A 12,799-nucleotide genomic window follows, 5' to 3' on the forward strand; every position below is an offset into this window, starting at 1 on the left:
CTGACAGCTTTATATCATTTTGAGTATGTGATGGAATGAAGTTTGCTTATCTTCTGATGTTAACTAAACTTGTTTGATGAATACAGAGTATTAAAAACAAAACAAAAAATGGGTCAGCCAGGTTTCAATACTCCAAAGACATCTTAAAACATCAGGACACTGCAATCAAAGGTGTGTGTACGTGCAAATGGTGAATGTGATTTCACCATGCACAACATGTTCCTGGATCAACATCTTTGTTGATTCTGGAACAGCATTCCAATCAACCAGTCGGATTTGAGGGACAAGTCTACAGTTTCTGCTAAGTTTTGGCTTAAAACCAGGGTTAGGTGCTTCTACATCAGTGCTATTCTATAATTTCCCTCTGCGGCCGGCTGCATAAACATAGCCATAATGTTAAGACAGTGTCTTAAGTTCTAGTATGACCTACTAACAGTTAGTCAGGGGCAGTCAGTCTTAGTTTTCGGTATCAAAGTAGGCTTATCTACGTTTTTATGTAACTGATTTAAAAAAAAAGAAAATCTTAAAGAAAATAAATTGATGTCTAACTTCTTAGAGGTTTATGCAACTGGCCCCTGATTTTAGGGTTAACTTATGGGCAGGGTTAGGTTTAGGGGTAGGGATAGGACAAAAATTGTGGCAGAAACTCGCTGCTGTGGTTTAGAGAGTATTCTGTACTTTTATATTTCTCATTTTGCCCTTTAACTATATTCTTCATACACAAGGAATACTTCACCCCCCCAAAAAAAACTGTCATCACAGCCATGTTGACATTCAGACCAACATGATGGTGCTGATTTATGTGGGGAAATAAGCCAATACATTTTTTATTTTGAAGTCAGAAGTTAAACCTAAACAATAGCTACATTTTATTGTTAAAATGTGTTCAAAAATTGTATAATTTTTAATAGAATATATATTCTATTTATCATTACGTATCCCCCTGGATGTATTTGTAAACCTTCCAAACCGATCTTAAAAAAATGTCTCACTTTTGATGTAACCTGCTGAAAGAGTCACTAAAAAATTCCCACCAGATGTACAGCTAATTCGGAATAGCGCTCTTACTATTTCTACCATTTATGGTTGGAATTGCATGCAGATTTAATAATGACAGAACTTTCATTTTCGAGTGAACACATTTTTGAAGAATTACATTTTCATTTTCCTTTCTCCATTGTGTGTCAATTAAAAAAAGTTACATGTGTAAAATAGATTTATTCAAGGAAATGGGGGTGAAATAGTCAAATTCCATTAAAAATACACACCTGTGCCAGGATTTATGCAGTAAGCATTAACACACTCTCAAAAACAAAACTGAAAAAGACAAAAATGTCCGTAAGTTCGCACAAGGGTTAATGTTAATAAAGTGCTACCTGTAGTCACTACTACAGATAATCTGCATTTGAATGAGATGTGTGCCGGTGTAGTCTGAAATGGAGAGAAAGACAAATAAGACTTCACAGAAAATCACATGGTGGCATATAGCAGTTCGAAGTGAGGCGATGCTTGACTTTACTACTGCACTAATTAACCGTGACATTCCTCTTAAATCAGCAGTTTTGCACGTGGCGGGACCTAAGGGAGGGAACCATCTGCACGTCTGCGCTGAAATGCAGTGAATGGCAATGTCACTGCTCAAAATCTGTAGGGTCAGGGTATAAATTGAAATGCATGACTACAGATGCGGCAAATTCTCATCCTGATATGAAGTGCGTGTGCATGGCTGCATGGACGTTTTCATTTCCTAAGTCTTGATTTAAATCTACGCCTTCTAAAAGATGATAATGTGTCCTTTTGTTCAAAATACCGTGCATGTTAGGCCTCATTACCAGTTCCTAGCTGTTGTAAATACTCCGTTTTATGTTATGTGGTACATTTTAAATGAAACTACTACAAATATCAGCTATGTTCTGTGTAAGCAGTACGAGCTGGTATTAAAAAAAAGCGCAATGATATGGGTGAACAAGATCATTGACACGTTTATTACTAGATTAGCCAAGACACGGTATGTGCCTCACATCATATTCCTTTCTCTTAGTGACTAGAGCGTCACAGTGATTTACAAAGAAGAGGTTTTTAGCTGGTCACCTTTGCAATGCTGCGTTTCAATAAGGCAGAAAGAACATGAAAAGTCCCAATTGATTAAGCACAATGAAAATAATAAATGGTATAAGTCAACAACCCATGCTTTTGCTACATCAGTGACCTTTAGTTATACAATTGATTAAAGCTCTGATGCTGACAGTGACATTTGGAGATTGTAATAATTCTGCACTGATTAATTCATTTAACCAGGATACATTGAAAATCAACATTTCAGAATCAAAATGTAAGCTGGGACCATGATTCAATCAAGAGATTGTTGTGCCCTTGGGACATTAGTCTGTCATAGTACAAACTGGGTGGTATTTATTCAGTGCTCAAAGAGATGTGCTTCCAGAAAAGCACAAGACATAATTTTTAAAACCATAAATGCAAAACAAAAAGATTTTATTGCATTTAAAATTCAAGTGCACCTTTTGGCAATTGCCTTGGCACACAAACACACCTGTAAAGCATTGATCATTATGCAAATGTGGTTTTCAAATACAAATTAATTTAACAAATGTGGATCCCGACCAGCAAAATCTTCATTAAAAATCCTTTCCTGAGGTCCAATGCATGTAAATGAACTTTGTTTGAGCTTTTTTGACTGCAGTGTATTCTGCTGGAACCGTTCTCTAATAAAGTGCAAAACAATGAAATGGACAGACTGCTAATTATGCAGAGCTGATAGATATTCTAATCTGGTGGCGTGAAAGATGAAAAAGAATGAGTGACAGATGTAAGAAGAAAGAAAAGTGACTGGTTCTGAGCACATAAACAGCCCTATACAGAGTCTCTAAATGGATCAATATCTTTTGTTTTGTTTGTACCCACATCGCATAGTGAAGCTGATTTACATGAAGTTTACTGATTTGTTTATTCACCACACCATAGTTGTGCCAAAGAGCTACTAGTCTCTAAAAATAACTTCATGTGCTGAGAGTTTGGGATTCTGGGTGAAAGGCTCTCAGTGGAGACAGGTTGCGTATTACATAGAGTGTCGAGACATAGGCTATAAATGTTTATCACCTCTTTCACTATAGTTTAAATGGATTTCAGAGAAAGACAAAACAATAAGAGCTTGTCTAGTGCACTATAAAGGTTTATAAGCCTTCTCCTAATGGCCTGCAAGAAAACAGGCTTAAAATCTGCTCTTTTAACTCAGAGATTTAATGGGAGATTGTTGAGTATCTTGTATCTTGCATTACGAATGACTGTACTAAACCAAGCCTTAATGTTGATTAAATGTATTTTACTTTATTTAAGGACTTCTTAAATGTATTTCATATGCTGAGCTTGTGGTGTTTGGTGGTGTTTGTAAACCAGTAATGATGTGTATGTAATGATGAGTAGTAATGATGATTAGAAGAGCCTTAGTTTGCATGCTCCTCTCTGCACCTTATTTAAAGTTGACATAAATTCAAAACTGTCCTATTTACTTACTTAATGCACTTTACTGGTTTTGTTGTGCATAATTTATCAGAGAATGCTTTTCCCAAAAAAAAAAAAAAGAGGTTATCTTTCATTAAAATATCATAACTTTCTCCACCTCAAACTGATCTCACCAAGGCTGCTGAAGTTTCAACCAACAGATACTGGCAGTGTTTCAGGAGAACAGTAGACCTCCAAAACTAAACTGCAAAGTCCTGAAGTGCACATTTTTCATGATCCAATAAATTCCCAATGGATAAAAATCAAGCCCCTACATTTTGTTTTTCACATTGAACATTCTGAAAAGTCACACGAGGGAAGTAAAATGGGTTGAAAAAGGCATTTCATATCACCTTCAAGCATCTAAAAAATAACTTTGACAAACTCACAAAAAAGGAAGAGGTATGAAATGAAAATGTGTAGGTTCAATCTTTAAAATGTGCTGTTAGGTAGTGCTTTCTTCTAGCTATTGCCACCTTGAGTTTATTGCATTTTTGGGGAGCTATTCCCCTCTCATCGTCAGAAAAAGTGGTGGATATTTGGAAGCTTTTTATGTTCTCAATTTTGTCTTTTCCTATTGGTTTGATAATTCTGGAGTGGCCTATATAGAAGGTCCGCAGAATGACATATTAGGTACTCCATTGGGGTCACGTTGATTCAGATGGTTATAGAGAAGCCATTAAGGAATACACTTTAAAGCATCGGTCTCACGAGGTTAATGAAGATGGCTGGTCTACTGCAATGACTGTTACCAAATCACTGATATAACCTAAAAACAAGACGATATGTTTCTCAACTTTCTTTGTATTGTGCATTCTGTTTGATACACTTGATATGATCTGTTAACTTATATTCTTTGTACTAAACCTATATTTTCGAATAGATTTAAAGGTATAGTTCACAACATTTTTTTTATATTATTTTACTATAATTGATTTTACTATAATTTACTATAATTTTACTGTAATTTACCAAACCTGTATCATTTTCTTTCAGGTGTGGAACCAAAAAGAAGATATTTTGAAGAATGTTCCTACTGTTTTTAGCCATAAAAGTCATACAATTGTACTTCCATACAATGAAAGTCAAAGGGGTCCAAAACAACAGTAAACCCAGCTGACTTTTATACTGAAATCATTAATGCAATTTCTATTTTTAATCATTGTCAGTGTCTGTTTTAAAAAAAGTTTGGTGACCGTCCTCAAACCTCAGAGGTAAACTGACCTCAGTGGGCTCCAGGTTCTCTCCATTCTTCATCCACCTGTAAGACGGTTTGGGTTTCCCTGTGGCCTTGCATTCCCACACCAGAGAGTCATCTATAGCCTTCTGCACATCCTGGGGCTTCTCAATTAGCTGGGGGGAGGCTGAAACAACCAACAGCAGAGGTAATGACTACACAGAATAACTTTAACCTTGATTATTACCTGTTACATGTCCTTCAAAGCGGACTAACATTCTTAGAGCCATGAACTGTGGGAAATAATGCCACACAAGAAAACAACAGCAGTGACAATAGAAGCAGTCGAGCCCAAATGATTCACACTTCCACTTAGAATGGTATAGGAAGGAAATCCCATCTAATATACTAGTATTGTCTTAAAGCTAATACCATAAACTACCTTAACCTATACCGTTAGGGTAAATTATGGCTTAATTATAAACAAGCTGCATTGATCTTTATCTTTTAAACGCATGCAACTCAAACAAAGTAAATAATTGACAAAGAGCACATTTAGGGATTCATTTATGGGCATTTTCCCTAAAAGGAAACTAAAAGACAGATAAGAATGGGTAGAACACTTACAAACAAACAATAAACAATGTGAACACAAGGTTGTTGAGCTAAGAATAAAGTTTATCTGATGACCGATTTCCATTACATTCTGAAAATAGGAAGTAGTGATGTCTGATTCATGATTCATTTATTCACAAAATCAGTCTAAATAATTCAGTCATGATATGATTCTTGAGTTTAAAACGTACTGACTCAGTGATCTGCAGCTGTTAACAAGTCACTCGACAGGATGATTATCCGTGAACGGCTTACATTTCCGTCACTCTATTGCTATTAAAACTATTATATGACTCCAGAAGATTTGAAATACATCACTTAGGCAACCTTTTTGTACTTTTTTATGCAAGGTTTTCCATTGATTAAATCTTCAACTTTAACATTTGGTCCCCCCAATCATGAACATTTTGGATACAATGTTGCTTTTATGGAGATTTTGCATCTATTCGTTTATTCTAACTGCACTAAAAGACCCAAGCAATTCTCTGAAACCCTTCTGTTTTTTTTTTTGTTTTTTTGAGTACACTGTACATTTAATTATATTCCTGTTGCAGCAAACCAGTCACATTTCAGTGGCAAGCTGTCAACCATTTTCTACTGAAGACCGAAGTGCTGCTCGGATCCCTTAGTCACTGCCACTCAGTCTATCTCACACTCACTGGGAGAGTATTGACTTTTAAACCCCACTGTTTAAATGAGAGTAAGCAGTCAGGGCCTGACTTAGCCTTGCCCACAGACAGGGCACACAATCACTCTCAACATTTCACGCCCACAAGTCAAACTTGAGTGGAATGAGAGGTAGAGAGGTCAAAATGAGCTCTCAGCATCCTTAATACCAACTCAATGCTTATTCAGTGGCATACTGCGATTATGATAGATGGTGTCGGTGTCCCTCCCTAGCAACCATAACGTACTCTATAGAAGAACATACCTTGAGTTTTTCTTTGTATAGGGAAACTCTTTATGTGAGAATGATTTGGTGAAACGTACGTGACCTCCAACCTTACCAACCGAATGCCACATTTAACCATTACTTGTGTCTCTTTAAAGTGTTCATATCATGATAAATCTATTTATTTCTAAGGATTAGATACGGGGTAAAAAAAATAGTAAAGTAAAACTAAATGATTTAGTAAAACTAATTTTTTATGCATAAAAAACATTGGCTTATATAATATTTTGGGGGAAAAATGCTCAAATTTATGACACAACCCCTTAATAGTTAATGAATCATACTTAAAACATGCCTCTTTATATGTGTTCCTGTTAGAGGTACGCAATCCTCAAAGCCAAGCCAAGAAAAGGACTAATGAAGGCAACCAAAACATTTGTGGGCAATTGCTAATCAAGCCAACGTAAGCAGAAAGAATGAAAGGCTTTGAGTGTCTCCTCCTGCTTTGCTACTGCTGCCGCTGCCGGTGGAAGTGATAAACATGAGATACACTTATTGATCGCCTCATTCCCCCGCTCTGCTGACGAATGTCTCGTAGGCCTAATTCCATGGGACTTCAAAATAAGATTACAGATTTTTATCACCTGGCTGGCAAAGGGAGAAACAGTGGGGAAGAGAATGAGATACAGAGACAGAAATAGAGGGAAAGGGAGAGAGAGATCCGAGTGGCAGTCAAGAGGTCTGTTCTTAGGCTAATCCTACCACAGAAGAATCCCAGAGCCGCGTACGGGATAAGTGTCAACCTGCCACTGTTTAGTTGCATGCCTGCTGTGGCTTGGAGATGTAAATAAATACAAATAATTGTGAATAGCTTAACGCAACTTAAGTGGCCATCTTTACTAATATTTGATGTATACTGTAGGTAACAGACATACAAATACAAGTCTAATCAACTTTAATTTGACTTCAATTGACACTAATCACACTGACAGCCTGAACTTGCAGTGTTAATTTTTACAACGTTTTTAATTTCATCGAAATATACTTTAATGTTATGTCATATTTATTATTTTTAGTAAAATTATTCTGCATCTAATTTCAGCTGTGGTATAATATTTATAAAATATACTATTATGTTAATATTATAGTTATATATAATAATATTTTAGTTAACAAAAAAACTGCAAAATGAAATCAAATATTTAATACACTATAATGCTTTAATATAATACTTAGATTATTTTAAGTTTCTGAAAGATGTCTCATTTATTTGATCAAAAGAAAAATACAGCAAAAACAGTAACATTTTGAAATATTATTGCAATTTCAAATAAATGTTTTCTATTTTTATATATTTTAAAATGTCATTTATTTCTGTGAGGGAAAAGTGTAATTTTCAGCATCATTATTACTCCAGTGCTGCTAAATATTTTTGCTAAACAGCATTTATTTGAAATATAATTTCTTTACCATCACTTTTGATCAATTTGATTGATCCTTGCTGAATAAAAGTATTCATTTATTTTAAAAAAAACGACTCACTCAAACTTTGACTGGTAGTGTATGTTAATTTTAACAAGTATAATTTTTTTACAAAAATGTCAAAACTTGTAAAAAAAAAAAAAAAAAAAATTGTTAATGTATAAGTTGATTAGTAATAATAGTGTTGGTTTCAACAACACTAAATTAAACCAATTTACTTATCGCATTGAAGTCATTTTAAAATAAAATTTTGACTATGCAATTTTTTTTCTTTGTTATCACTGACAATATGAGATAAATGCTGGTTTAGTGTGAGATAGTTCTATAAAAAATCTGCATCTTATTTAATACCCATAAGTAATCCAGTTTAACCAGACGCTAAAGGTCTGTCTCCTTCTACTTATACTGTGGCTGACTTATAGACAGAAGAAGAGGTGAGACGGTGGTGGAAACGATTGAGGAATAGGGGAAGCGAAGCGAAAATCGAGGCGAATTATCATAAATATCAAGTCTCTTCAAAACAGAATGGTGCACGAGAGCTGAGAAGCGAGAGCATTAGTGAAACACAACCACACCTAAGACGAATCGCCTCCCTGGCTGGATTATATTAGCTTTTACAATATGCAGAAGCTATTTATCTAATTAATACATTTATAAATCACCGCTACGTTGCGCATCTGGGAAGCCCATTAGGAGAACTTCCCTTTTCTAGGAACCTGTCCCCCCATATTCCACATTGTTTGGAACATAAACAATGAGACAACAGGGATAATAAAACATTCAGCGAGCTCTGTGCAGACTATTCCTGTAAATGGGCCACTGGGCATGCGGGTACAGCATTAGAGCCAGTGCAAGATCCCATAAGGGGAGGATGAATCCCACTGCTCTCTAGCCTACAGGTACTTACTTAATAGGTAGCTGTCTTGTATGAACAATGCCACAGAGCCAACACGGCGGTGAAGGGAAAAGGTTATGAACCCATCATTTTAAAGTCCATATTTAATATGCTTCACTTCATAAGCCTCTGAGTCAAAATACACTACCTAGAAACCTATGCCTACCCATTGGGGTCTCATTTTACAATTCATGCCAATTTGCACTGGTAAACAAATGTAGGCCAAAGGTACGCATGCAATTAATAGAAAGTAAATGTATTTCCAAGTTTTTTTCTTTGTTTCACTGTTTGGAAGACTGAAATCCTTAACTGATAAATAGTTGTGACTCAAGTAAATCAAGTAAAATTAATAACAGTAAAATAACACTGCATATAAAATAAAGATTAATCCTTATTAAAGTTACAAAGGTTATTCAGTCAAGTGCAGTGAGTGATTTATTTGTATTTTATTGTTTGAGTAACACTAAAAAGAGAGCAGTAGCAATATTAGGCAGCTGTCACTTTAAGGCATAATGCACTGATCCAATACTGTACACATGCGTTGTCTTTCTTGACTGTTCACAATCACTTAATACATAAGCTACTATGTTTGCTAGGATACTCGCCAAGACAGGCATGTTGAATTTGTCCGTTCAAGCAAAAGAAGACGAACTCAATTTGTTTTTCCACGCGCTTTTTGAGAGGCGGCTTTTCATGCGCGAGTTCTCATAAGCATCTTGTTGCGCTTGAATGTTCAAACTGGCAAGGCTTAAAAACGTCTCTATTTTATCATGCACCAGGTGAAATCCTATTGCTTTGAAAATAATAGCCTTTCCCTTAATAAGCCACACAATTTCAAGTATCATTCATGCCCATAATGCAAACAAGCAAGCACTTCGTACTAAGCCTTTAATTCAGACAATCTTCAGATGGGTCGAGAGACTCCAAAATGTATTAAAATCAACAACTACTTCTTCTAAAAAAAAATGAAGATGTCATCCTGGATGCAGATGCTGCTCTGCTGAATGTTTTCCTGGTATATGTGCCTCATCTAAGTATAGTAAATTTAACAGCTTTGATCTAGAGTCAAATTGGATCCCAATCACATTGCCATCTGGTAGAAAGGATCACACACATAAATGCACACACACACACACGCACACACACACACGCACGCACACACACGCACACACACGCACACACAAACAGAAGGTCAGACACAAGGTCACCCTCTCATCTTTTTAATCTGGATAAAAATATTAGAGACATCACGACCGGGAGGCTTTAATCATTTTGATGCACTGTTAAAGCACAACATCCGGCCTTAAGTTGATTTTCTGCTGGTCAGGGCTGAAGACTGGAAAGGCAGACCTGCATCATGTCCTTCACTTCAATAAACGTGACATGTGGCTTCAGCTGTTCAAATATTCATGCATCTCAAGACAACTTACCAAAGAAAGACAGCTTTCCCTGCACAGAGTTTCTTCCTTTCGTGTTCTCTGCCACACACTCGTACGTGCCCGCGTCCTCTTGCTGGAAGTAAGGGATCTCCATCACGCCGCTGGTTTTCCTTACGTCCACTTTACGAGCGAAAGGGACTCCGTCCACCCGATGCCAGCTTATGGATGGTACCGGACTGTGTGTGGGGGGGGGACATCACAAACACAAAAAAAAAATTTAAGGACTGATTACATCCTCTTTCGATTGAGGACATCCTTATAATACTTACTTCCCCAATGCAAAACACTCCAGACGCACGGTTGAACCTTTGGCCACTTGAACGACCTCTGGAAACTGTACTTCAATCTTTGGCTCATATTCTCCCATAACACCTACAAAGAGAAACACTCAAATTCACAATTATTTCCAACAAAAGAATCAATTACTCCATCTGCAATTGCAAATTAAAAAGCAGCCAATCTTTTTTTTCCCCCTTTCATTATTATTGCATGATTTATTTAGTCCCTTCTGAAAGACTTTTGGGATGGCAGGGAGCCCTGATATCTCCTCCTGTGTTTTTGTGAGGTGTGCTATCGGACTAGCGACTAAGCTGTCTGAGGGGAACTCAAAAAGATGCTTATCTGTAATGTCTAACGCTGGCCGTTTATGTCAGCGCTGCCAAATAGGAAGGGTTGAAGAGAGGCAATCATCTTCTTCTGTAGCATCCCAGGTAGAGAGACATGTACAATGGGGTTTGAAATTGTGCCTGGAGATCACACTGTGACAGTAGCCATTGAGTGGCTCATGTTGGCCATACACTACTGATACAAACATCAGGTTTTTAGACAACATGTTTTACACCACAATTCAGACAAAGCATGGGTGTCTGCCAGTGGGACCTAAAAAACGAAATGCAAACACACACACGTTGGGTTTCCATGTTTTATGGGGACATTCCATAGACATTTTGTCCCCATATCATAAGGTTTACCTGAACCATACACACACAAACACACACCAAGCTTTTGAATGATATAGTATGCATATACAGTATATGTTATATGTGTATGTTACTGCATTTGCATTAAAATGTGCTTTAAAGCTTTGGTAAAAATGGTATAAATGTGATTGTGGGCACCTTTGACTACTTAAACAAAACATGTCCTAAAAAAAAAAAAAAACTGGATATTTGTCAGCAGTTAATTAACTTTGCTATTATAAAAGCAAAAATAAAAGTATTTATTAAAATTCTTAAATACGGTTTTGGCACCAACTAAAGCTACTTTCAGATAATTGTGTAAAAAATAATTTAAAGTGTAGGTAGAAGATAAGACAAAAATAATGATATATATAGCTAGAATGCCAAAAGCTAGAATTGTTGTTTAATTAAAACATTTAAAAATATATTTATTACCCCCTTTAAAATCGACCTAGAGGACATAAACATTATTTGATTAATAATAATTTGTTTGTCTGTTATGACATTTGACAATTTCTTTTTTATCACCCTTGTTCATGAGTGTGATCAAATTGTAAATCCACAAAGAAGCAACAATTAGATCTGCCAAAGACAAATGACCTTTCAGTTTGAGGGCCTTTGATAATGCCAGCCTAGAGGCACCAAAACATGCTGCCACAGCATCTTAAAGTTTACAGCTTATTAACCTTTGTATAAAATTTGAATTCAACTCTTTTTTATCTCTTGTAGCTACATCATTTTATGACGCATATAGGATCGATTGTATATATCGAGACATCGACAAGCATCCTCACCGTCAGTGCGCAGTATCAGTGGAGTGGGTGGGCCTTGGACGCGCGTCTTGGTGACAGTATTGGTCACAACACAGGTGTAGTTGCCCACATCAGATGGCTCAACTTTGGCGATGTATAGATTCCCTGTCTCCTGGGACACGAATCGACGAGAATCCTGCTTCACGAATGACGGGTACTCATTAAAAATCCAGGAGAACGTTAAAGCTGTGAGAGAAAAAAAAAGGAAAGATGGAGAAAAGACCGTCAACATCACACATGAGAAGAAAGAGGTCATTCTACTGCCCGGAAACTACATTTGCATAAACATAACTAGAGTACACGGTGACATTTCCTCTCTCAGCAGAGCCTAAATGGCATATGTGGGCTCTGCTCATGAATCTTGCGCCTCCCCAGAGTTACTAAATTAGCATTGGGGCTACATGCTAGGGTGAAAATTAATCAGCCTGAGGAGGGTTGTGTGGCTTAGGGGGTGAAAATTAATGACAGAAAGGATAACCAGTGCCCTGTGATTAGTTGGCCTCTATTCAAGTGGGAAAGTGGTCGTATGTAACCAATGTTCAAAAATCCAGAGAGCTATTCGTTTAGACATTGGTCAGTTAATGGATAATCAGACAACATGTAATGAGCTATCCACACAGCATTTCATAAAAGCAAAGAGTTTTTAAAAAAACAATACTCAGATATTAAAGTAAAACCGTGGGAAACACAACAGATGGATAGAAATCTTAATTGGGAGAATCTCACAAAAACTGTGAAGAACAGTCCTTGTTCCCTCACAACAATATGAAGCCTATTTTTAAGAATTTGTATTTTCACGACAATTCCCATCTTCAATTGTTGGCCCAAATATATATATGAAAAAATATATAATTCTCATTACAGTAATGACAAAAAATAGTCAATTGTAAAGTACACTTACTGTACATTTAAGCATAACATGTTTCAGTATACGTAAATCACATTAGTATTTATTCTAGGCCTACTGTATTAAATTTATGTTAATTAAACAATTAGAAAGAATGTTTTT

At 36.4% G+C, this 12,799-nt stretch overlaps 1 protein-coding gene across 4 annotated transcripts in view; it reads right to left on the reverse strand.

Moving 5' to 3' along the window:
* cntn4 (contactin 4) overlaps positions 1-12,799 on the reverse strand; it is a 160,581-nt gene that overhangs the window by 58,026 nt on the left and 89,756 nt on the right. For all 4 annotated transcript variants that reach the window (XM_082190171.1, XM_082190169.1, XM_082190168.1 and 1 more), the window contains exons 6-9: positions 11,773-11,976; positions 10,289-10,391; positions 10,011-10,195; positions 4,744-4,883 (exon numbers count right to left, since the gene is read on the reverse strand). In XM_082190171.1, coding sequence (XP_082046297.1) covers positions 4,744-4,883; positions 10,011-10,195; positions 10,289-10,391; positions 11,773-11,976 — 632 coding nt within the window. The remainder of the gene's footprint in view (positions 1-4,743; positions 4,884-10,010; positions 10,196-10,288; positions 10,392-11,772; positions 11,977-12,799) is intronic.

The sequence above is a fragment of the Leuciscus leuciscus genome, assembly GCF_965113295.1.
Source record: "Leuciscus leuciscus genome assembly, chromosome: 14".
NCBI lineage: Eukaryota > Metazoa > Chordata > Actinopteri > Cypriniformes > Leuciscidae > Leuciscus > Leuciscus leuciscus.